General features: G+C 35.3%; 4 protein-coding genes across 7 annotated transcripts in view; 1 reads left to right on the top strand and 3 right to left on the bottom strand.

The window, feature by feature from the left end:
* The window catches only part of LOC128680368 (mucin-3B-like), a 37,700-nt gene extending 27,579 nt beyond the window's left edge, over nt 1-10,121 (bottom strand). Inside the window, exons 1-2 of one of the 3 annotated variants that reach the window (XM_053763481.1) lie at nt 9,713-10,121; nt 2,176-2,368 (exon numbers count right to left, since the gene is read on the bottom strand). In XM_053763481.1, the coding sequence (XP_053619456.1) occupies nt 2,176-2,289 (114 nt within the window). In that variant the 5' untranslated portion in view covers nt 2,290-2,368; nt 9,713-10,121. The remainder of the gene's footprint in view (nt 1-2,175; nt 2,369-9,712) is intronic. The other 2 variants (XM_053763462.1, XM_053763471.2) reach the window with 2 other exon arrangements.
* Nucleotides 10,122-11,901: 1,780 nt separating this feature from the next.
* On the bottom strand, nt 11,902-19,035 carry LOC128680508 (uncharacterized protein). Of its 2 annotated transcripts, XM_053763715.1 has the most exons (5): nt 18,693-19,035; nt 17,426-17,570; nt 16,919-17,105; nt 15,762-15,956; nt 11,902-12,733 (listed from the first exon to the last, which is right to left on the bottom strand). In XM_053763715.1, the coding sequence occupies exons 1-5, from the start codon at nt 18,775-18,777 to the stop codon at nt 12,497-12,499; spliced, it is 849 nt and encodes a 282-aa protein (XP_053619690.1). In that variant the 5' UTR covers nt 18,778-19,035; the 3' UTR covers nt 11,902-12,496. The 2 variants fall into 2 exon arrangements, with proteins under 2 accessions (XP_053619690.1, XP_053619698.1); XM_053763723.1 differs by having other exon boundaries at nt 17,426-18,811.
* Nucleotides 19,022-21,523, top strand: LOC128680432 (juvenile hormone esterase-like). The gene is made up of 3 exons (XM_053763589.2): nt 19,022-19,210; nt 19,473-20,719; nt 20,811-21,523. The coding sequence occupies exons 1-3, from the start codon at nt 19,022-19,024 to the stop codon at nt 21,001-21,003; spliced, it is 1,629 nt and encodes a 542-aa protein (XP_053619564.1). The 3' UTR covers nt 21,004-21,523.
* A 179-nt stretch (nt 21,524-21,702) lies between these two features.
* On the bottom strand, nt 21,703-24,531 carry LOC128680426 (uncharacterized protein). Its single transcript, XM_053763577.2, has 2 exons — nt 23,466-24,531; nt 21,703-23,268 (listed from the first exon to the last, which is right to left on the bottom strand). Exons 1-2 carry the CDS (start codon nt 24,206-24,208, stop codon nt 21,831-21,833), a joined length of 2,181 nt encoding a protein of 726 aa, XP_053619552.1. The 5' UTR covers nt 24,209-24,531; the 3' UTR covers nt 21,703-21,830.
* Nucleotides 24,532-25,050: the final 519 nt, after the last annotated feature.

Below are 25,050 nucleotides of genomic sequence, written 5' to 3'. Positions count from 1 at the left end.
TATCTCAAGTTTATACATCCATCTGTAGAAGAACTCTGATAATATAAGTTACATTGAATGCCATCGATAACTTATTTATTAAATAGATTAGTATACTAATCAACTCTCGTACTATGCAAAGTCTTTTAGATTTGATGATGAATAAATTTACCATAATCTATTTCTCCAACTGGAACACTAGCAGTCCAACCTGCGGCCGACATAACTTGGCATATCATCGCATTGAAGGCACTACCGCTGACGGTCACATACCGTTAATCATAAAACGACAATCGAACGATCGAGATCAAGACAAATGATCGAATAATACTCGGATCACCGTGATGCCGATGTAGCTCAATAGAGCATGATATCGATGTTTTTTATTTGTATTCATCACGTAATCGATTCCCAAAGAATTGGAATTGCCGCGCTGGTACAATCTGTGGTCAAGTTCATGACGAAATTTAGTTTATAGTTTGTTGAACTTTTTTTTAATATTTTTTTTTAATGTTGACGCACAGAGTATGAATGAGTTCGTTATAATACGTAGTAGAATTCGATGTGGCTACACGTACTTTATACACTACCGACGTGATTGATTAAAGCGCTACCAAAAATGGACAAATATTTCCTAAGTCGTGAAACCAAGTCAAACAAACAAATCTTTATTCATCATAAGGCTGACATCATACTTGATACAAAGATAAAGTGATTTTCACAACTTAGTAGTCTGCTACCGACAGGGTATGAAATCCTATAGTCGAGGAAGTAACGGTGGAACAACTTCGGTGAATGACACTTGTTAATCTCAATTAAACAGTTGCCATTGATTTGTTGCCGGATTATTTACAGTCTTTTTTTTTTCTCTTATGCTTAAAGCGACAGAAGACAAATTGAGTTGATTAATAGAGGTATTTATTTTTTCACGTTTGTATCAGTGTGATATATACTATCAGAATAACTAATAAGATAAAGCTGCATAGTAATAAATGTTATATTTATTACAGAAAATCGTAATGTTACGTCAGTTTGTTTCATTTTGTAGATAAATGACAAGGCGAACAAATAATACTGCTAATGTACCTGCCACCTTTAACAGTAAGAAGTATGTTCTATTATTACCTACAAATATTTCAAAAAAGCCAGCCTACTCGTGCTGCCGACAATGTAACATAACATTATTTATTGTTCATATTTCGTCAGTGTTCCACAAAAATTAATTATTGTAGCGAAGATGACAAGAATACGTACTCTTCCTGTTTCTTTGACGTCCGTGTGTACTCGTAACTAATTAGTACGTCGCTCTATGGCATTCTGAAGGCGAAACTATATTAGCTTGACAAATTGACTCCGCCGGAACAAACTTCCGTCTATTTTATTCTTAAAGCACGATTCGACACATCTAATAATATTTAAAAATATTTTGAGTAAGTATTAACTTATTGTAGTATTATTGTAACATAACAATTTAAATGTTCAATGAGTATTTGTAATAAGGTTAAATTTTATCAAAATCTGGTGCCTGTATGAGTTGAGATTTTGAATATTATTTTCAATAACATTTTTTAAATTTAGCTCGACTCATAGAACTACAATGTTAAGTACACAATAGACCGATGATGAGTGAAGCTCCTTGAAAAGGACATTTCTTTTAAAATATTAAATTGTATTCAGCCGACTACGAATAAATAAATAAAAAGAAAAAGTAATCCAGAATCTAGTTTAATATAGCATAGCAAATGTGTACTGGATGCATAATGCTGCTGATTTAAAATTCCATACAATTTTGAGATGTCGAGGCTGATCCGGGCCATTGAAGCCGGGCTGAGGGCCGGTGGGATGGTCCCGTTAGCTAGAACGGTACCCACGGCGATCGCCCGCTGAATAAAAATATCGTACTCTCGCTCTTGTTAGACAAAGAATGCTCACCCACACGAACATCCGCGGCCAAACTATTTTTATCTACAATATTATTGCATTACACTACTTTTGAATTCACGAATAAAATTAAATCAGTAAATCGATAGTTAGGCAAAAAGGCTGACTTGAAGAGTCAAAGGTTCTGACATACAGCTATAACTGAATTTATTATTAATTTCGTAACACAAACATAGAAGACAATCCTCACGTTAAGATCTATGGATTATACCATGCTGAAAGTATGGAATTTATTGGTCTAATCGTAAAACTTACCTGAGGACGAAGAGTCGTATGCCTGGAGTAATAGTCATGCTGGTAGAAGTTGGTCGGCGAGAGCGGTGGCCGGTACTTCTTGTGGCCGTAGCTCATGGTGTCCATGGTATGCATGATGACGTCACTGCACTGCACTCGAGTCCATTACAACACAAGTCTTTTCGCGAGCTACCCTCACATAACACGCTCACATCTGTAACAAGATTAGGGTTGTCCATTACTATGGCTTATGAGAGAGAGTAACAATTTTATTAGACTCAAAAAACCTTTTCTGCAGAACAAAGCCGCTTTAGCTGCGCTTGAGCTTTGGAGGTAGTAATAATCTTAGATTTTAAAGAAATTAATGCGCGACTTTGTAAGCTGTGAAATAATGACGATTGACGATAAACATCAAACAATGCCAAAAGTTTTATTTCAGTGATCCTTTAAAACTGAGTGGATAAATTAACATTAAAAGTCACGACAGGACGTCCTCAGCGTCCACCGCACCGACATGCCATGCATCAGAAGTGGGATGAACGTGCGATGTGATCCGATGTGACGCATCCATAATTACTACATTCTTTCATATTCAAATTCTAAACGCAAATCATTATATCACGTACATAATCCTCACACATTTTGATACTTTATTATTTAGAAGCTTAAGCTGCTTAGTGATTTCCAGTTAGAGTAACCATAAACCTGAATTCAATGAAAAGACCTCAAATGCTAATATAATGAGACATTCGCATTGTGTGTAGAGAAAGTAAGAATTCACTATTATCCTTGCTAATAGTTGTATTCTGGGTAAGAAAGCTTTAACGGTATTTTTAGAATGTGTGAATCAACAATTGACACGCCCACGCGTGACAATCTACTACGAATGTATGATTATTCAAGTTTCCTCTAAAGCCTGCTATGAACAGGGACTACTATCGAGATAACTTCGAATCGTAAACAGAAATCGGATGTAATTTTGATAGGTCAACCACCCCGACCCGGGTACCGTAGACGAGATTTTTTTTTTTATTGCCAAGTAGATTTTTTCTAACTGTGAATAATACAATATGAATGTAATCTCATATCTCTAAATAATTATGTTATTCTTTTGCTTATGAAATAATTAATTCCCACATGACTTGCTGATTGCCTGTTCATACTCAAGTTTTTGCCGATATCCATGTCAGTTGAGTCTGGTCTGGTCAGAACCCAGCCTCAGCTCAGAACGACCTTATTTCACGGCTGGCTTCCGTGGCGCAGTACTAAAGGTCTAGACGGAGCAGTGCAACAGGGCACCGAGTCTCAGGGGACTCGGACCCTGAACAGCCCCGTTTTTTTGGTCGCACAGATATGAGGCGGTTTAACGTAAAAACTTGGAATTTAACAGGGAAGTTGTTATACAACTTTGCTCACAAACGCTGTATACAGCGTTTGTGAGCATCAAGAGAGAAATTTTTGAAGTTACTTTCGTTTTTTTCTTCATAAAGGGGCTAAAAAAAAGAACGAAAATGACGCGGATGAAACCGAAGAAAATTCTAAATAAAAGCTGAAACGCTTAGTTGGATTGGGCCTTTAGATAATTTTAGCACCCGAGAATACGTTACTAGCTACTAGCTACGCCACTGGCCAGCCTCCACCACGCCACGCCGGAGATCACACGCTTGAATGATACTTTTTACACGTGTTTTTGCACTATGATGTGTTTTAATCATAACTATTATCTATAAACAGTAAAAAAAATGACAATATCGATTTTAATTGTTGATTAGTATCAGGAAGCCGTTATTTCGTCATCGATCGACCCAAGTGAGTTAACCTAACAATTGTTGTCGATGTTTATACAATACCTAGTTAGTTAATAATTTGGAAAAAAATATCAATGTCTATTTTATTTATAAAGTAAAAACTATTCTGGAAAAAATACAATTTACTTTATGCAAAAATAACTTAACTTTTTTATTGAAAAGTTTAGCCTTCGTAAATCGTGCTCAAATCATTTATTTTTTCAAAATATTTTATCATATTTTTCACATCATCGTAGTTAGGTATTTGTAGTATATGCTAGTGAAAAGTAATCCTTAAAATAGCATTATCCTTATATAATGACCTACTTAATTACCTGACGTCATCTGAGACAAAAGGGTGTAAAGAGTGCATACATCTGCATAACAACAGCTTTTTGGTAGGCAGCTAAATTTTTGATCAAATTTAATATTATTTAATCAAGTCTAATTCCCTAATCTAAATCTAAGTCTAATTCTATTTCCCTAATATATTAGTAATCAGGCTCTGATGAAACTAGGGTATTCAATTCTAACAATGCCCTTAAAATGCTCACAGCGCAGTACAGTCAGTTAGGAGTCGTTAGCACGTAGCCTAGCATTGCCCAAGCGCTCTAGACCTTGCCCTGGTCGCAGGTGACTCATGCCAGTGCCTTACCCTTGAGGATCGTGGGAATGATCGAGTTATCAGCGACTGCGTGCATCATGAACTAATTATGCGTAACTTGCTGTAAATGGTCTTGAGGCATACAAGTGAACCGCAAGTGACATGTCCATTTTATGTTTACTGTATGTCATTGTAATGTGTTCGAATAGAGCTATTTACATATTTTGCAATACAAACCCTACCAAATAAGTACTTAGTTAAATGATGTTCTAGCTTGGGCATCGTATCTCCAGGAATCTGAGATTTTTTAAAACGAAGAAATACCTATGTCCTTCTTTGTCTTTATGTCAATCTTTGTCCATATTTATGGTAATGATTAACATATATTTTTTATCCCTTTTATATAAAATATAAGAATGAGAACTTTGGAAATAGTGAGTAAGTATGTAAATTACTTAATCATCAAACTGTGTCCATTATTAACAATTAAGGTAAATATTTAATAGTATTTTAGATTGAGATGGCTGTGGGATTTGTCACTGAGTGTTTGTAAACAAAATGCCTGCGAAGTTCATCGCTTCGAGCAGCCTCTACGCCAATGTCAATGTCACCTTTCCTCTCGCTGCGCCGGCGCACTGGGTCGCCGGAGCTTTGGTACCTCAACCCACGCCAACACTTAACATAAATATCAAATAACCAAAAATCCCTTCGAAGTAATGTTTACAATATTTTGCTTTTCGAAAAATCTGCATTTTTGGGACGTGTCATTTAGACAATATTTATATTGCGTGGCATGGGCATGACTAAAAAAATAAGCTTGAAACTGCAAATGATGAAAGGAAGGTACCTAGGCAAGCTAAACTTCACATTCTTAGGTTACCCTTTTTTGCGATGGTAATGATTGGACATGTTTTATTCAAGATTTAGTCAAATGCGCGATTCGCCTCGCATTTCCCGCGATGTGGGTTAGCTAACGCGAAGTCGTTTCGGAATTCAGTAAGTACGGTACTGCCTGAGTAACTATCCAACCCAGTTTAGATCTTAATTACGTAAACAACGACTACGTCGAAAAACAAACGATGGGCTTATTACCACAAATTTCTAGGTCTGTGTCTTCTTGAATTCGAACCACGATTGTCTATTTTACACTTGAGTAAATAATAGTTAAGTACCATTTGAAATAGCTAAGAAAGTGGGCGGCGCTTATCATTTAAATCGAGTAACGAAAGAGTTTTTTTATTGAGCCGTCATTTATTATCTAAAACATTTTTCAAAATATACATAGGGTCCCACACCAATTATACCTATATACTGGAGTGATCAAAACATTCGCTGACGTAACGCAGTTCAAATAAAATATTCAAAATATCATATACGAAGGTAATTTTGGAAACAATAAACACGAAAATCCAACAAAGCGTGATACCACTCAAATGCAGTTTGTTTATGTCGAACATATAATATGTATTTTTAATAGGATAAGTAGTCATAGAGTTGGTTTCCTGCTGATGATTACCAGGTGGGTCACGACGGCACCGGGCGGCCTCACTTGAGAGCAGGGTGGATCCGTGAGGAGCACTGGCCTCGAGTGACGCAATCGGATGATACACGAACTATGCAGTTATCTAACATTATCACGAATATTTTTTTACCATAAGCATGCGTAATCTATTTATTTTTAGGTATTAGGTATCTGATCTTCTTTTTGAACTTATTACATTTATATTTAGTCTGGTATGCTACCAATGTATGTTATTGTAATTTGTTTTGATTTGGCATCAAAACTTTCTCCTTTCGCTTATCATGTCTGTACAGTGTAGCTTCTTTATTAAACATAGCAACAAAGCTCCATTCAACTTATCAATATTGACATCTATTCAAATGAAATGACTATTCTCTTCTATGGAAATAGTGTTATCTTCATTCTAGTTCTCCATTTACTGTTAACGTAAGACGTATATGACGTATCGTCGAAGAACATCATGCTAAGAGTAGATAAGCTTATAATATTTTATGTAAGAGATGCATAAGCAGAAGCACCACCTAGCGACATCACTGAACATGCAATCTATAAGAATTTACATTCAATGGGTAACAGTGTAACTGGAACCTGGGTGAACTGTATGAGTGCAAATTATTGAGGGGACAGAAAAAAGCCAGATTAGAAATTAGAAAAATTAATAATTTATACTAAGAATTCATACTAAAGGCGTAGAGTTCAAAATGCTAAATAAGAACTTATCACTCTCTCTCGAATATAGTTTGTGATAAATGAACGAGTTCCTTGGATCAGCCTAGATACTAGGTAATTACCTATATTCTGTGTTTCGCTAATATTGTTTTTATTCCCAATCCGTAAGATAGGGTCGGCGCCCGAACTAATCCTAACCGTGGGCCTCACACAAATTATATAACATGTTACGCACGTGCAGTTCTTTTCCATCGTTCTTTTGTAGTACGAGACAACTAGCTAACATGCCACTTCACGATCGAAAGAGTTTATCGATCGACTAACTGTTTTCACATTACGTCGTTAATTTGAAAACGCAAATAAAATATGAATAACTGGATATAATAGCGGTTATCACTTGCCGGGCAAAACTGGTTCGAACTGGGCCGAAGAAATTATTCTATCAAGAACCATTTAATATGCAATCTAAATTAACACTACTGGTAAATAATAAATAAATGAGGACAAACCACACATATTGAGCTAGCCCCAAAGTAAGTTCGAGACTTGTGTTATGAGATACTAACTCAACGATACTATATTTTATAACAAATACATATATAGATAAACATCAAATCAAAAATCAATCAAGATCAAAAGATCGTTTTCCATCATGACCCAACCGGGGATCGAACCCGGGACCTCTCGGTTCAGTGGCAAGAACTTTACCACTGCGCCACCGAGGTCGTCACAGGTCGAGGTGGTAAACATATATATACATTTTAAATTGAGAAAACCCCGATATTGAGTCATGTCTGAGACAACTAATCTAGATCAATTTCGGTAATTTTTTTTGGGAGCTTCTTTGGGATCAAACTCATAGGCACCATACCACCCACGTGGTAGGAAGTTCATTAAGAAAGAAATGTTATATAATAGCAAGCAGATTCATCTCCGAATGACGATGGTACTGGGATATTAATACTTAAGTACTTAAATATTATTGTTTTAACCTAGATCAGTCCATGAATATTTAATGTTAAATTAAACTCTATTCAAAATGCGCATTAGCTCATAGTAACTACACAGGTATTTTAATTTATTCATATACCTTTTATGGATACAAACGATAATATTATAATTTATCGCCATATTAACGAGTATACATTGATGCTAAGTTTGAAATCAAAGTATATGCACGCACGATTTTATTGTATTGTTTAGTTCTTACATGCAGAGTTTTTGGGAAATCCTTACACATTGGTAAAAATTCAGAATGATACATTTACCAGTTATGACTTTAATCATGGGAACAAATACAAGAGAAAAAGCTAACTAATTTAATTATCGTTATTAACAATTTAATTACACCTACGTAATTATCAAAAGCTAAAGTAGTGTGTTACTTATCTGGCTGGTTTTTCGGTAAGTCGTTCATAGATAAGGAACATAGTAGTCACCGCTACAACCGACATCATATGCGAGGTCGATGTTCACAGTGTAATTATTTTGTATATTGTTATTAAACTTTATAGTCATCAATTACTAATGAAAATAGACAATAAACATAATTTAACTATATCTTGGGTGTATCTTGCCTCCTGCCGTTAGAGTTAAACAAAAGCTATATGGCATGCGACCTAACCACTTTTTATAGTTCCAACCGTTTTGCATTCGTCCGGATTAGCAATATTTTACTTAATCCTTTTTATTGTGAGATCATATATTTATCCAATTAAAATATGACAATGCAATGGGCAAGCTCTCGAACATTTTATAGCCGCACTATAAAGACTTCAGATAAGATTAAAAATCTTCCTAAAACTCAAAAATATTTCGATAAATGCACAAATCGATGTGAATGTAAGGGCTGTGTAATGAGCAGCGTCACCGTTACGTTACTCTACGGTTACGCGCCGCCTCCTCTGTGGACGCGCTACTTTGTAAATCACGTAGATACGTGTCAAGTCCATGTTACTTTGATAATGCCGCTGAATCAAGTGAATCGTTGATTGATAGACGGGAACTAGTTCTGCTGAGAAACTAGTCAATTATGAGATTGCTCAGTGTGCAAACGGCTTTATGTTTTGAACACGGAGTATAGTGTAAACCACGACATTATGACGAGCTATTAATTAACATTTGCTAACAATCTTTTGTTGACAAATCTGAAAACTGACTGACTTTAAACTATTTATTTAGACAATAATCTAATTAACAAAAAAGTATAAACAAACATAAACAATTTTATATTCATATCACTATTAATAATAAAGTAAGTTTTAACGCATAAAATGAAAAAAAATAATAATATTCCCAGCGTCGTTATAAATACACGTTCCAATTTTCATTCGCAATTTTACGGCAATTGTAAAATATTACTTCATGACTCATAACAAATAAATTTTCTTAAGAACGATGCATCAGTGAACGAGTAACTATTATCTCAGAGAACCTATTAAAAGAATGAAAGCAAATATACGAATATGTATACAGTAGCTCATGTTTTTTCTTCAATAGTAAAATTTTCGTAACATAAATGAGTTGTTAATTAATTAATTTATAAATTAAACGTGCATAAAATATAATAATATATCATAGATATTATTAAGAATATATTTGAATTCGAATGTAAAAATGGTAATACGTTTTATGAAAATTCTGATACCACTACGTGAAGCGTTGATGTCTTTTTAAAGGAGAGTTTTCATGAGGCAAAAGTTCTACTGCCGCGCACTTTAATTGGTCATATTAATTATTGTTATTACGCATTATCCCATTTCATACTCTTTTTCACATCTTTCAATTCTTAATTTTACATAAAATTAAGAATTTATTTCATAAATATTACTGGATACCTCCATCTTGAAATAAATATTTAGTTTTAATTACCATTTCTGAGGAACGATTTATTATTTTTTTTAAGAAAAGTATAGGTCCTACAAAATTATTTGTAAAAAAATTTAAACCACAAAATTAAAAAATATATATATTTACCTTTTCTATTTGACCCAAATAAAAACAACGGTTTCTTAGTTTAGCGGGAAGTTATACAATAGACAGACACCGCTGCAACACCACTGATCACTGATATGGTCTATTGAGATAGAGTTCAACAGTTCACAGATTAAACAGATGCGGTATTATTGTTCGAATTTCGAAAACGGAACGCAGAAAAACGTCGCCCGCGCAGCCGCGCACAGAAACGGCCCCGTCCGGTGTGCGCCCGGGCTGCACTTGAACATTGAACTGGCGCGCCAACCCGCTCCGCATCAGATGTCCTCCGCGCTCTTCCGCAGCAGAAGCAACAACTGGCATCTAAACTCGACCGGGTAGTAGCAATACGCGTGCTCGAAGCCAAAGTAATTGTAGCGCAAAATCCGAACGCGGGCAATGGACAGAAAACCGCAATGGCAGTTTGGAAAATGTTGTGGTCAGCCGCCGGAGCACGAGATAGCTTAATTGATCGCCGAACGAGCGCCGATCGCTATCTGCACCTAACTGTTTCGGAGATAGCGCTTAATTGTCTGAAGAACAAAACCACCAATGACGAGTTTTCATTATCTGTATGATACACATTTGTGCTTACTGTATCTCGATAAAGGCTTATTATTAACGTCATAAAATTTCCACAAGCAGATATATAATATATATTTACTTTACATAATTGATGGTAACGTTTTCAGTAAATGTGAATTCAGTAATATAAGTGGCCATGGGCCTAAATATTTTATCGTAAATTATAGTTATAAATTTCAATTGAGACGTGATTATTTTTTGTGTTTACCAAAACTAAAATCACTTTACTTAGAGTAATAAATTATAACTAACTACGCATAATTGAATATTGACGTTTAGCTAATTGTATAATCATGAAGACTTTGCAACAATATTTTTAAAGCTCGTAGAATTTTAAGATTAATGAGATAAAATCAGGCGGAGAAACAAATGTTACTAAGAAAATACAAAGAATTTTTCTAACAATATTAAGCAGCGAGATCACGCCGGGTGAAAGTAAATAAAAGTCATAATACGGAGCGCTCTATGGGTAAAACAGGAACAATAAAAGAAAACCATGGCTGTTTATGCGGTATATACCTTCATCTCATATTCCTCAGAGCTAATGAAGACTGAGATACTACTTCCTATACTTTTTTCCGCCCGTTTTATTTTATATGAACTAAAACTTATGATATTATATAAATAACTTGTCTTCGTGAGTTAATTATATTACACGTAACATAACGAAAGCGCAGTACTTAATCGCTATACTTTTAAGTCGCTTGACAACACAGAAATATAAGACGATATTATGCCTGAAAATATGCAATAAACACAAAGAATTATTGATTTATGCATTACTTTTTCTTTCTTTTATGGGATAGCTTAGTTTCCATATTGCAAATTAGCAAATAGTCCAGACATAATCATATATAAATATATTTAACTCCAAAAACAATAAAATATTGTATGATGAAAATTGTTTGCGCAAACTTACATGCTTACAGAAACTAAAGAGATAAAATATGGGAGTGGAACACCTACACCTACACCTGTACTCTGGATATTTTATGATAGAGGTACAATAATAACGACATCCTGTATCCTAGCTCGGCGCAGGCGCAGGCTGCGACCGGGCATCGAACCCGGCCGCCGGCAGCGCTCCCGAGCCACACCACCGCGCGATAGGACACTCGCACACAACTATGAAATTACTATCACATAAAAATCCCTCACTATTTAATATCCTGTCTGAAAATATTTCAAATGCAAAACTTACATTATTTCCTGCCTGCGGTCTACTTTATACTTCTAAAGATTAAGCAGATTTACCCATTTTGGACTTTTAGGGCCCTTTTTTTCCTAGAGGATACAACAGGAATCATAAGTACTGTACTTTGTAAATACTGTGTAAATATTCTTGATAGAAAGTATCTTTAACATTACGGATAAAAACAGTTAATTCGCATTTATGAAACATCAAAATTCAGCTCAGCACAACCACCACAATCCCCTATTCCTATTCTCAAGTTCATTTCCAACAGAGCGCTGGCGGCGCGGGCGTTACATTACATTAAACGCCGGCTTCCACTCCCATATTTTATGGCCCATACAAATCGTACAGACCTTAAAGCACTTGTTTTTTCTTTCGTACTTCATAGCATGTAAAAATAAAACTGACTTCGTGCCTCACGCAAACATTTATTTCACAGAGTTTACACTTCAATCTAGGCAATAAAATTGAGCACCAAAATGTCATTGTTCATTTCTTAAAATAAAACTACATGCGAAAACAACATCTAAATATTTACACGTCATATAAATAGGTAAACTGATTCGAATTTTATGATCTTAAATTGTAAAATCGAATCTGGTTACATCAGTTCATTATAGGGTAACAAGGATTATAAAATAAGGACTATTAAAATTACTTACTCGTACTGATGTCATCGTTACCCTATAACAATGGTACTTTTTATCTAAAATAATTATTTTGATTTATTTTTTTCAATTTAAAAAGCTCATTCTGTATACTTCGTCGTATTGCTAGGTTGGGTCTAATTCCAGCCAGGATGCAAATTAATTAAAAAATCTCTATACTTTATCATACTGTGCTATAGCATTGTTTTCATCAAATCTAAAACAATATATGTCCTAAATAATTTCAGTAGAAGCAACAGTAATTCTGAAATCTATATATTTGAATTGCATTGCATACAAATCGTGGTGTTTGAATTTTTTTGGATTAGACCTAACTATAGTTAACATTGTCAAATAAAGCTATTCCTCCTCGTAATGTTTAACAATAGCGTCTAATATAAACTGGAAAGTTCTAGAATTGATCCAAGTCAACCCTGAGGGCAGCTCGGAAGCGTCTAGACTCCTCGCCTTCCTGCCGACGGTTCTCTCAAGGAAGTAGTCGTCATACTCCATGCTGTAGTCCGGGAGGATAGGGTTGAACTTGGCGTAGTAGATGGCGGAGAACGCGGCGTACAGGAGCAGAGCTGCCGTGAAGAGCTAGAAATTTTAAAAAATGTTAAGTACTTAATTGGCATTTCTATAACTAAATTCTTTCACAAGGGCAAGGAAAAGAATATGTGTGAACTCTTTTAATGCGTAAATAGTGTAAATACAAAAATCTGACGACATTAAATTCGAGCCCGTATTGCAATTAGCACAAAAATACTTTTTATATAATTAATTATTTACGTTACAAAGTCTATATGTTTACTGAAGGTACAGTCTATATCTATATATTTCATCAAAATCAATTCTTAACAAACATGTTTAAATACAAACGTTACTACTTTATAACTTTAGCATATATCGCATAAACATAGACAAGGACATGATCACTCCAAAGTTACGAGAGATGCCACAGAGGAAGTAATTAAAATGTTTGTTGGTGTTAAGAAAATATTTAACATATATCATTTATATATAGGTAAGAAGTATATGAGCAATAAAATCATAATGAGCAATGGTACCGTCCACAACCACCTCACCCGTCGCGGGCGCAGTGAAGGTGCTTGACCTACGACATGATTCATCACGAAATATCAAACTTGGTAATTACAAAGCTTGTTACATACTTCAATAACATACAATGCTTATTAACATTCTTAATAGCTAACTTAATTTCTCAACTATTCGCACTGTCCATAGAATTCGGATTTTTTTTCTTTAGCCCTATATTACTTCTAATATATATTAAGTACTTACAATTTTAAAATTAGTACCTATTAAAGACCGAGTAAATATTAATTGTTTACTTTTATTGTACGTATTAAGTAAATACAATTTCATTTTGATGAAATCTTGTCAAGGTTTGATGTGCGTGCCAATCATAGATTAAAGAAATACCTATGTGCCAATGGAAATGTGTGACAACTAGGGTTGCCGATGAGCGACCGTGCGAAGTGAAGATGAAAATATAGGAATGCGGACCCTGAGCAATGGTGAAATGAGCGTCGGATCGCTCTACGGCTCACTTCACCTCGGACTCATATCACCCTGTTGAATTGATTGTACTCAATTCACTCAAGTCCTCCCAGCATTTTATTCTGTCATGTGATACCCAGGTACACAGAGTGTAATAAACCATGGCAATAGCTAATAAAGATAATTAATTAACGAATAATACAAACATTTTCAACTGAGCATATCATGTAGTCATATCTAACAGATGTATGTATGGACAGAGTTCAATACCGCGACCCACACGCGTTCTGTATCATCCTCTGAGCAATCCAGCACTGTTTTACGGTTAACAGACATTTATTAATGCTATCTTTAGACCTGTCCAATTTTTATTATTTTAAAGAATTGGCTTTATGGAGCTGTACTGGAGGTTAAAGGGTTTTAACAAAATATAAATTAAATAACTCACACATTGCTAAATTAAAAACAAAAGAGGATAGGTACGTGTGTCTATTTGGCAATGATGTTGGCAGTCCTGTATTAGAATTTAAAATTATTGAATTAGAAAACTAATGCGGTCAATAAAATAACTAGGTCAATAAAATTAAATTAAGTTCAGTGTAAAAGCAAATTATGGTATTAAAATGCTTAAGTAGTGTAAGAAATGAGTAATATTTCTCTTCTCAATAACAATACAATACATAGCAGTTTTGTAAACAATAAAAAGATCCGGAAATATTATGGAGAAGAAACACTTAAAAGTAATCAGGGTCATCAATAAAAATTATATGTTCCGGGCGATTATATAGCAGCGCATCGTTTTTCAATATATACTAAATTTGACCTCTAATGTGCCTATTACACGTGGGAATATTTACCCAAATTATGTGGGAAATAAGGATGCCAGGGAACAATACTTTTCGCCATTAGTCGGATCATTTCGTCAAGTTCAAAATACTAAAGTATATGTATTATATTTATAGCTTTTGCCCTCGGCTACGCCGGCGTGATTGTCCCTTCCAAGAAAAGAATCGAAGTCTCAATAATCTTATCAATCAAGAAAATTCTTAATCTTGAAAAAAAGATTTTATTTAAATTAGTATTGTCTCCTGTCTCTAACTAAATGTTGGTTTCCACTCCAATTTCCGTTACATGTTTCAATACGTTTCCCGCAATATGTCCCTTCCCATTCCCCACAACGTGTCCTATTCGGTTTCCTGCAATGTATTCCGAACCGCTTCCAGCCAAACTGACACTTTGGCTGAAATCCCGGATCAGATCCGAAAAACAAAAATTAAAAATAAAGTGTGTAGGTAATAGAAAAGGATTACTATATACTATGCAATTTAAAAAATGCGATTATTTTGAATAACTTGACACATAACATACACTTCGATTTTATTTATTTCTATGGATTGATTAATAAAAGTTTATTTGTATCAACTGAGTTTTTTGTAAGCAAATCGGAGAGCTATTGAACAGCTTGATCACACAAATGTAAACACAAAGCGTGACTTCCAAGTGTTATGAAATATTACGACGTCGCTACATAAACCTCGTAATCGCAGTAGGAACCACCATTACAGGTGCAAGGTCATAGCCCCCTAGACGACACTCATACAATGTCGACGACATTAGCGAACTGTGTCAATGTTATAGAAGTCTACACTTTTTGGTCGTAAACGAGAAGTAATCGCCCTTTTTTCAGACAAATAATTAACTACAACGTTTTCTCGGTACGATGCGCTACGGCGCACTTGAGGTCGAAATCATTTATTATGCGAATTGAACTCTGGCGGTCTTTGTTATTTAGTTGAGAATAAAAACTGTTAGCAAATAAAATTTTGAGGAAACATACTTGAATCATTTTTTTTTAGTTTATTCAACCTGTGCTGTGCATACCTGTTCTTAGCTACCATACCATTAGCATAGCTTATGAAAGTCATTTAAATCTCTACTAATTATATAAAATACTAATTATATAATAAATATATAATATATAATAAATATAATAAATAAAATATAATATATAATAAATAAATAATTAGTATTTTATATACCAGCAGATATTTTACTTGACCTTTCGGTGACGCGAGACAAAGCTTAAAAGGAATAAAGAACATACCTGGAAAACGCTCCAGAATTTGAAAGATCCCTCATTTATGATCCAGTCGTAGTATCCAGCCCAGGGGTCGGTGTACCGACTCTGTTTCATGGGTTTGGCCGTCGTGGTCGTCGTCTCGTGGTAGTGGTGCTCGTCATAGTAGTCGTCGAAGCCTCTCGCGCTCGCCGTGCCGTTTGATGTTGCTGTCTTGGGTAACTTTAAAAGAGAAATTATGAGATTCAATAATTATAAAAATTATAAAAATAATTATAAAAATGACTTCCGATAGAAAATTTGGTAGTTAGGTTTGGTTAGGCGGACTAATATAAAAAAATATTTTTTACATTCTGGTTGATAGACAAGTTCATTGCAAAGGTACTGATTCGATTACTATATTTCTATGTTACGTGAACATACGTGCCAGCTTATTACATCTCATAAGGCACTACGAATACGAACGAGAGCCCAAAAACAATTTTGTTAGGCATTAGAAAAAGGAATAAAGTGTTTTACAACAAAACCGTGCCTTAGTTATTGGTTGACGTCGACGTGTAAACACGACAGATGGCCTGTCCAAACATGGGGTCTTCAGTTAGCGCCGCCCGGTCACCTACTTCAGGAATACCGTTAGTGTGACGTGACCCTGATACTAGTGACCTGACCGGGCATATGTGGAGCCTTACAGGACGAGGTACGAAATAATATCGTACAGACAACTGGCGGTCATAGAGGATATATTATGCAATGCAATTGGATAGGTCGCTGTGCTGTTGATTGGTACTCTCACTTTAATAATTTTAAACCAAGTTTAATAATTTAATTTAAAGGTTTTGAAGAAAAACTGTACCCCTTTTCTAACAAAACTTATTAATTTTAATTTTTTGTGCCCGTTAAAGTAGCTCATTATGTTATTCAGAACTAGATTATAGTGGAATAACAATTATATAAAACAATGGAATAACAGTTTTGACTCCCATCCGCCCCTTAATGGCGAAACTTAATAAAAAGTATCTAAGTCTATATAATATACTGAATAACTAAAACCTACTAGCTAGAATAAAAAAAAATAAAAAAAATAGATGGTTTAGTTACTTCATCACTCAGCTCTGGCACAGCGAAGAGACGAGAGAGAAAGTTGTCGGAAATGGCTAATTAAATAAGCAAAAATGTTGACCTACCGCCAAAGCAGTGGAGTTAGCCTTAATGGCCTTGGAGGCGACTCTCTTCTTGTTGATGTTCCGGACGACATCCAGGATAGTACGCAGTCCCGTGAGGATCATCTCGGAGGGAGCCATGTGCGGCGCTCCCGACTCCTCCTGCTCCTCCGACGGCTGCGTGGACTCATCAGAATCCAACTCATCGCCACTGCAGATTTTGTGTAGTTTAAGTTAATATATCTTTCAAAATGTTGCCTTATTATTTAATCTCGTTTAAAGTACCTGTTATAAAAATATCAAAATTGTTAAAAGTAATTACTTAACTATATATATCGATTATGTACATTTAAAATTTCCGAAATGTCAGACGAATAGAATTATAATATCATAATATTCTAGTCAAACTTTTCTTTATATATTAATATCTATTTATACACGTTACAAAACAATACATAGAAAAAGAAGAACAGTATTAGTAACAACACACTTAATAAAAAAAGTAAAATAGTAAACCAAAAAGTAACTTACTGTAGCGGTATATATTTGTATTTGTTGTAAATCGGCGCATGCGGCGTAGCTGTGTCGTAGCGCACGGCCGCGTGCGCGCCGCCCGCCCACAGCGCCAGGACGGCCGCCGCCCACACCAGCCCGTGGCAACACCAAAACAACGTGCCTTTTGATACCATAACTAACTTAACTTTTAAATTAGATTACTTAAAATAACCAAATAAATTTACATTCGGTTTTATTTTACACCGCACGGTTGGAAGGCGTCAAAGCAACTGAATGCTAGACATACCACCTGGCCGTTAACAGAGTAAAGGGAGCGCCTGAAATATTAGTTCTGTAAACAGATCGTGCGTATTAGTGTATCGGTGTGTAAATTTAATTTGTAACATTGACAGTGAAAGCATTTTGGTCGGTAGCCAGTGTTAGCGACAAACGTAGGTAACACATATTTTTTGTGAAAACTTCCTACTAATATCACTTAAAATATAATAATGATCTAAAGTCAATACCTATCCTCATCAGCCTCGTGTTTATTTCATTTCTAATTCTGAAAAAAGTTTTGATGCAATGACTATACGATTAGTCCAAATGCTTATAATTTTAAACTTATTTAACCGCTGGGAATGTCACCACGCCCTATAATTCTTGAGCCAACATCACGACTATTACCACTTTTGTACTTGTGAACCATATTTTATGACATCTAGAGTGTATTTGTACAATTAACTTTCCACTAAAAACCAATTTTCTAAATTTTAATATCACCTACGCTGTTAATATTTAGAAAATTGGTTTTGGTTATTTACATTTAAAAAAAACATTTATTTTGTATGAATGAGCTTTATCAGAGGCAACATCATAGAATGAATCATGCCTACGTATAAAAAAACATTAGCTCCATGTGAATTGTGAAAAAATACACATATATGTGTATTATTTGCCGAAAGCTAGACAGCAAACCGAAAACCATTAGAGACAACAGTTGCCATTTCTGAGATAATGAGATGTGGGCGTCTGCCCTACTTCCGAGAAGTACTGTCTAAGGTAATGTCACACACGTGTTTCAGGTCGATGGGCCTACTTATTCAACACACGTTAACAGAAACAAAAAAGCTTCGAGTAGTCGTTTATTACTGTTTAAACAATGATACACAGAAAGTATCTAATGAATATAGATAGGTTGACATAGACATGTGGTAATGGTATGAGAATTGGCTATTACTTAGGACCAATTGTTTTATCAATGTTATCACATTTGAAATCCCGTTAAACCTAAGGAACTTACATGTAAAAAAGTGGATTCCTCCTCCGTTGTTGGGAGACGACTGGCCAAATAGTGATATGGCCAAGTACCGCTCACCGCTATTCATCAAACGATATGGCCAGTGCAGATTATAGACCAGCCGACGATAAGGCCAGCCATATCAACATTTGACCAATTCAACGATCTAGCCACATCAGATATTATAATCTTCTTGCCTATCTTTTCAAATACAAGTAGTATCTCGAAATGCAGCAACTAAAACATTAAGATAAACTGATAAAACTTCTTATCTATAACTAGAGGAACTCGTACACTGCAAATGTCAAACGGTGCCTTGCAACATCAGTAAAATGTTGTATAACATTATAAAAATAGCTGTATTATTTTTGTCATTAAATAATGTACTGGGAATGTCAAGGGTTGATCCCCTGGTCAATACCAACCTAGGCCTTATTCGTGGTTTGAGAGCGGCTGGTGGAGATTACTCAATGTTTTTGGGCATACCATACGCATTCGTGGATGATGCAAATCCATTTGGGGTAAGTCCTTAAACCTTCTATTTAGACGTAGACAATCATTAAAATAATTTACCTAGTATATATTTATGTGGGAATTAACTTTATGGTTCATTTTTAATCTATGGTATTATTGTCTTTGGCAAGACCAGGGGCTCGCTCTTGGACGTTCAGAAAAGAAAGAAGGAACGCTGTTGCGGAGATAACAAACTTTAAAGAAGACGGATTTTCACTGCTCCTCCCTCCCATATTTAAATTATTTACCCTGATATTTTTTTTATTTTAGCCGTCTATACCCGTCTCACAGTTTGATGATACATTCGAAGCATATGACGACTCTGCAAGTTGTCCTCAAATTGAAGAATTTCATAACTCCATTGTCGGCACGCTTGACTGTCTTCATTTAAACATTTACGTGCCCAACTCAGCCAGCTCCCGCAATCTCCTTCCAGTCCTGGTTTGGATACACGGTGGGGGATTTATGTCTGGATCTTCTGGAAGCTATCTTTATGGACCGAAATATTTAGTAAGACACGATGTCATTCTGGTTACGCTGAATTATCGCCTTGGACCATACGGTTTTATGTGCCTTAATAATACAGAAATATCAGGTAACCAAGGCCTAAAAGATCAGGTAACTGCTCTAAGGTGGATCAATACTAACATAGAAAGTTTCGGGGGAGATTCGAGTAAAATAACTATATTTGGCGAGAGTGCTGGTGGGGCATCGGTTGATTTGCATTTATTTTACAATCGGGAAAATTTATTCCAAAAAGTTATAATGCAAAGCGGTACCAGTTTGAGTCCCTGGGTTATACAAGAACCAGATGACAACGCGCCCTTGAAACTAGCTGCAAAACTCGGCTTGACGACCACTGATGTGAGCGAAGCATTACAGTTTCTAGCAAAGGTCGATACTAATTTAGTAATAGCAGCAACATCAGCATTAAATTTATTTTTCTCTCCTTGTATTGAATATGAATTTGACAATGTTGATAGTTTTATGATTGAGCATCCAATAAATCTTAACATTAATAAAAACATTCCAGTGCTCTTAGGTTATAACAATGATGAACAATTAGGTTTTTTAGTGACCCAGGATCAGAGTTATTTTGAAAATAGTAATATGTTCTTTGACTTCTTAAATAACCACTTTTCCTTTGATAGCGCCAAACTAACAGAAATGGAGGAATTACTTCGTCATTTTTATATTGGTGATCAAACAGCAACCATAGAACAACTGACTAATTTAATAGATTTTAGTTCTGATATAAATTTCGTTCATCCTACCGAACGAACCATTCAGAAATATATGAAAGAAGGAGTGGGAACTATATATCATTACGTGTTCTCATACAACGGCCAAAGGAACTTTGCAAAGAGAAGTAGTAACATAACAGAAGGGGGTGCCTCACATGCGGATGAAATCAGTTATTTGTTTGACATTTCGTTTTGGCAAGAAGAACCGACGTGTCACGATCAAATGATAATTAATTTTATGACAACATTATGGACCAATTTTGCAAAACATTCGTAAGTTATTATCTATATCAATAAAAATAACATATCATAAACCTACACTCAAAGTGTCACTTGCTAAAATGTAACGTTTGTTTTTTTTTAGAAATCCAACACCGCAAAAGAATGATCTTGTATGGCTGCCAGTTACGGAATCTACACTTTATTACTTGGACATTAACAAACACACCAGTTTGAAAACAAGGCCATTCAACGATAGAATGGCATTCTGGGACCTTTTCTACAAATTAAACTTCAAATTACAAAAAGAGTTTAAAGAAATGCTTACAAATAACTAAATTCAATAATATTAATGTGTTGTCTTAAGTTTACATGTACATTATAAATAAAATAGTATTTATTTACCTAAATAAATATTTTAAAAAGTTTTAAGTACCCATCTAACATAATCATGACATGACATCACATAGGTACTCGTGTCGTAAATCAAGTCACATATCAGTGATGCGTTTCAGATCTAAATGCCTATTTATCCTCACTTTTGAATTCTATAGTATTCCCATATTCAGCGCAGCGCCTATTTAGCGTGAATCAATAAATTATGTAATATGTTATCTGTCATGGGAAACAGGCGTGATAATGCTTATATATGTATTTAGTCTACAAACTTCATCATTACAAAAACTTTATTTTTGTAGTTCTGATACAATGTACCTAGTACAGATAACATTTTATTCCTATGGTATGTATTTTACGTCATATCTACATAATTCATTGACTATTAGAAGGTTGTGAATGTGTCTGCCATTGTAAATTGAAGTGTTTCAATATTTTTTACTACGTACCTACTTACAAAGAAAAGATGAAAATATATTTCTTTGGCTAATTTATATAGGCAACTTTTATTTTTGACAACACGATAAAATCCTGATATTACGAGTATGTAGCGTTGTTATAGGTATTGCCTAATCGGAAAGAAAAAGAATTAAAAAAAACACCTTTGATATTAACTTCACAATAGTTTTATTCGTTAATTTTGTTGTTGTAACAATGAACAATATTCAAATATATGTTACAAGTTTACATTAATATTATTATTAAATATGTCCAGTTTACAACATTTTTTAAAATCTAGAGTGCTTGATTTACAATTTAAGACTAGTAATCATTTAGATTTATTTCGTTCTGTCATGTATTTTTCCGCTGCCTGTCCAATAGCTCTTGTAACTCTACCAGTTATTTCATGCAAGTTTTCATTGGACAAATCCCACGAGTCCACGGATCTTTTGGAGAAAAATGATGCCGTCTGGTCATTAGGCCGCCAACTATTCGGGTACACAATCTTGTGTCGTAACACAGCTTTTATTATCAACGCACCTACGTAGATAATGAAATACACGCTGAAGTACAGTGGTAAGTAGTACAGTTTCTTGCCTAAGTAATAATAACTGTATCTGTTCACACGAGGCATTTCTGTCGTTGTTGTTGTAGTTGTGGGATGATGATGATGGTGATATAAATCATGATCGAAATCGTGATATTTAAAATCTCCCGGAAAATCGTGTGGAAATCCGTGGTCGTCTGGAGGGCTATCCGCGCCAATATCTGGCTTCATATCCTGTGGAGGCGGTGGCGGCGGCATCATTCCCATGTCCTTAGAGTCATCTGAACCTTTATTTCCATGCGGCTTATCGAAAATAAGTTCAGGATAGTCGGAGTCATGATTAAAAGGTGGCGTATGTGCACCATAACTGGAGCTGTCTGATGGTGCGGGGTGATCTTTAGGCTTGTCATATTGATATCCCGAAAATTCTGGTTTATTATTATCCATAACCATAGGTGGTTTATCATAAGAGTAACCGTTCATATCCATATCCATTGCCGGCGGCGAATCAAATGTCATGGGCGGTTTATTGTAAGAGTAGCCTCCTAGAGGTGGAGCATCAGCAGTCATCATAGGTTTATAACTATCAAATGAACTGCTTATTGGTGGGAGAGTTGGCACAAAGCCAGAAGATGAAGAGGGTTTGTAGCGGTATCCCAAATCCATGGGAGGACCATTATCATTTGTGTCTCCTGGAATTGCATCCTTTGGTGGCTGATAAACATTAACAGGCGGTTTTGGAGGTGGTGGAGGAGGGGGAGGTAATACTGGAGAAGAAACCGGCGCTGATGGAGGGTAAGGAGGAAACGACTCATAGCTAGTTGGCACAGGAAAATCGTCGGCAGTTAATTGTGGAGCAGGAGGTAGCGGAGGAGGAACTAAATTAGCTACTGCCTTATTTGGTTTAATATTGGGAGTAGATTGTTTTGATTTACTACCATAATCTTGAGGCAAATACGGTTGCGCTGGATTATATCGATCGATAGGTTGCATCATTGATACAACGTCTTGTGCCTCTCCTCTAACAGGATTCTTGAGTTCTTGGAAATTGTCTAAATTAGTAAACATATTGTTTCCTTTTTTACTATTTGGCATTGTATTAAGTAGTGACTTTTTCATTTGAAATGGTTTTAAACTGACGTATGGAAAACGGATATTTTGTTCGGTACGAATTGCTCGAGATTCATTTTCCGCCCCATTTCCTGGATTCTTGCCAAATCTGGAAAAAATAATAAAAATACTTTATCAAAACATGTTCTAAACATTAAAGAAATCTCATATCTATGTTCTGGTTTAAGTAATAAAATCTTGTTCGTAATAAAACGATTAATCTTCCTTTTATAGCAGTAAATGTCGAGATACAATAACTATAATATTAAACATAAAACTTCAACGAGTACTGTTTAAATCACATACCCAGGTATAGAAAAGTTCTCATCAAATTTCTCATTGTTGTTGTCACTCATATCGCTAATTGTACTGCCATCGTTATTAGAATCTAAAGATACTTCGTTCCATTTTCCAATGTAATTATCTTGTTTCTCATTGTCAATGATGTGCCAAATATTTTCAACCTTCACCGGCACCGGAGTAGTTTGTGGTGGAGTAGAAGTGGTCGTTCGCGTCGTTGTGGACTGAGTAGTCGAGGGCAAATAAACAGGAGCAGGAACATTATTGTACAAATTATTGTACATAGTATAATAATCTGTGATCTCACTTCCACTTTGGTATTTTACTTCCTTATCTTCAAAATTGTGTATATCATCTTCTTGACCATCATGAACAGTTTTTTCATCTTCTAACACATATATGGGCCCCGACGTAGTTGTTGTTGAAGTTGTACTGGTTTTGGGTTGTACTCTCTCCTTTTCCAACAATTTTCTTATAGATTTTCTCATATTGTTGTCGGATTCTGATTCGAATTCTGCAAATATTAAATCTGGCGTGTTGATACTAGGAGTGGTTGTGGATGTCGATGTCGAATTTGGCCCAGAGTCCATGCGTCGCATCCAGTTCCGGTAGTAAAATGGCGCAGATCTTCCTTCATTTGCACTTAATTTTTGTGTGGATGGAGTAACTACATACACGAATGGTCCAGGATTCAAAGCGTTTACGTTTAAAATACACACTAATATCGAACAAACTATTAAATTTTTCATTTTTATTTTATTTGCACATTTGTCTCCTGTTGTACTTTGCCCTGCGGCCCGCTTGAGAACTGACTGTTAAATGTGGAAATCGACCTGAAGTATTCAAAATGAACAATTGAAATATCCCGGGTGTGAACTTGTGATAATTGTTAGCGGTACCGGGTATGTAGCACGCGGGACACACAACTAGGATGACCTGCGCTAAGTTACAATTTACATTGTTAGCGGGATATCAATGTCACTCACTGTGTCTTCTGAATAGAAAGTGTTACATATTTGTACAAAATATTTAGGGCGCGAAATGAAATGTAGAAGTTATCTTAAAATGTATTTGGAAACAATAGTTTTCTGCAATCGTTGACACGATTGCAGAAAACTATTGTTTCCAAATACATAAGCCTAAAGAGGATTGACCCGATTTTCGAAAATAATTCATAATTGTTCACAGTCAAATTACGAAGTTGATATCGCCATACTGGAAATTAATTTGAAGAGCATCTACATATGTCAGCCAAATCGTCAACGCATATTCGATCATAAAGTTCAGCAAACTAAACGTGTAAGATATATACGTAAGATTATATACGAATCAAACTCATTCGGATGCAGATTCTGATACTGCTTAGAATCTACCGTCATGTAACATCGAAGTATATTTGTGTTACAATTTTAAAAAGTTTATATATACCTCTCTCTCATATCCGCGTGTTCAGGTTACAGTAGGAGCCGCGACGCCCCAAAGGGTTTGCGTGTAAAATTAACTGATTAATTATTGAAAGATTTACTTGGCTATGATTTTAAAACAGTCCGCCAGTCTGAGGTCTAACCTTTTTGCCAATGCTATACTCGTA

Source organism: Plodia interpunctella, chromosome 2 (assembly GCF_027563975.2).
Source record: "Plodia interpunctella isolate USDA-ARS_2022_Savannah chromosome 2, ilPloInte3.2, whole genome shotgun sequence".
NCBI classification, from domain to species: Eukaryota; Metazoa; Arthropoda; class Insecta; order Lepidoptera; family Pyralidae; genus Plodia; species Plodia interpunctella.
The sequence above is the reverse complement of the archived record's forward strand: the minus strand, read 5'-3'. Positions and strand labels throughout refer to the sequence as shown.

Excerpts from the sequence above, each read along its gene's own strand:
- LOC128680508 (XM_053763715.1), bottom strand. The coding sequence starts at position 18,777 with ATGAATAGCGGTGAGCGGTACTTGGCCATATCACTATTTGGCCAGTCG. Across the intron at positions 17,571-18,692 it reads AGGAATCCACTTTTTTACAT|GCACGTTGTTTTGGTGTTGC; the intron begins GTAAGTTCCTTA and ends TGGTATCAAAAG. Across the intron at positions 17,106-17,425 it reads TACAAATATATACCGCTACA|TGGCGATGAGTTGGATTCTG; the intron begins GTAAGTTACTTT and ends CAAAATCTGCAG.
- LOC128680432 (XM_053763589.2), top strand. The coding sequence starts at position 19,022 with ATGTTGTATAACATTATAAAAATAGCTGTATTATTTTTGTCATTAAAT. Across the intron at positions 19,211-19,472 it reads ATGATGCAAATCCATTTGGG|CCGTCTATACCCGTCTCACA; the intron begins GTAAGTCCTTAA and ends TTTTTATTTTAG. Across the intron at positions 20,720-20,810 it reads ACCAATTTTGCAAAACATTC|AAATCCAACACCGCAAAAGA; the intron begins GTAAGTTATTAT and ends GTTTTTTTTTAG.
- LOC128680426 (XM_053763577.2), bottom strand. The coding sequence starts at position 24,208 with ATGAAAAATTTAATAGTTTGTTCGATATTAGTGTGTATTTTAAACGTA. Across the intron at positions 23,269-23,465 it reads GAGAACTTTTCTATACCTGG|ATTTGGCAAGAATCCAGGAA; the intron begins GTATGTGATTTA and ends TATTTTTTCCAG.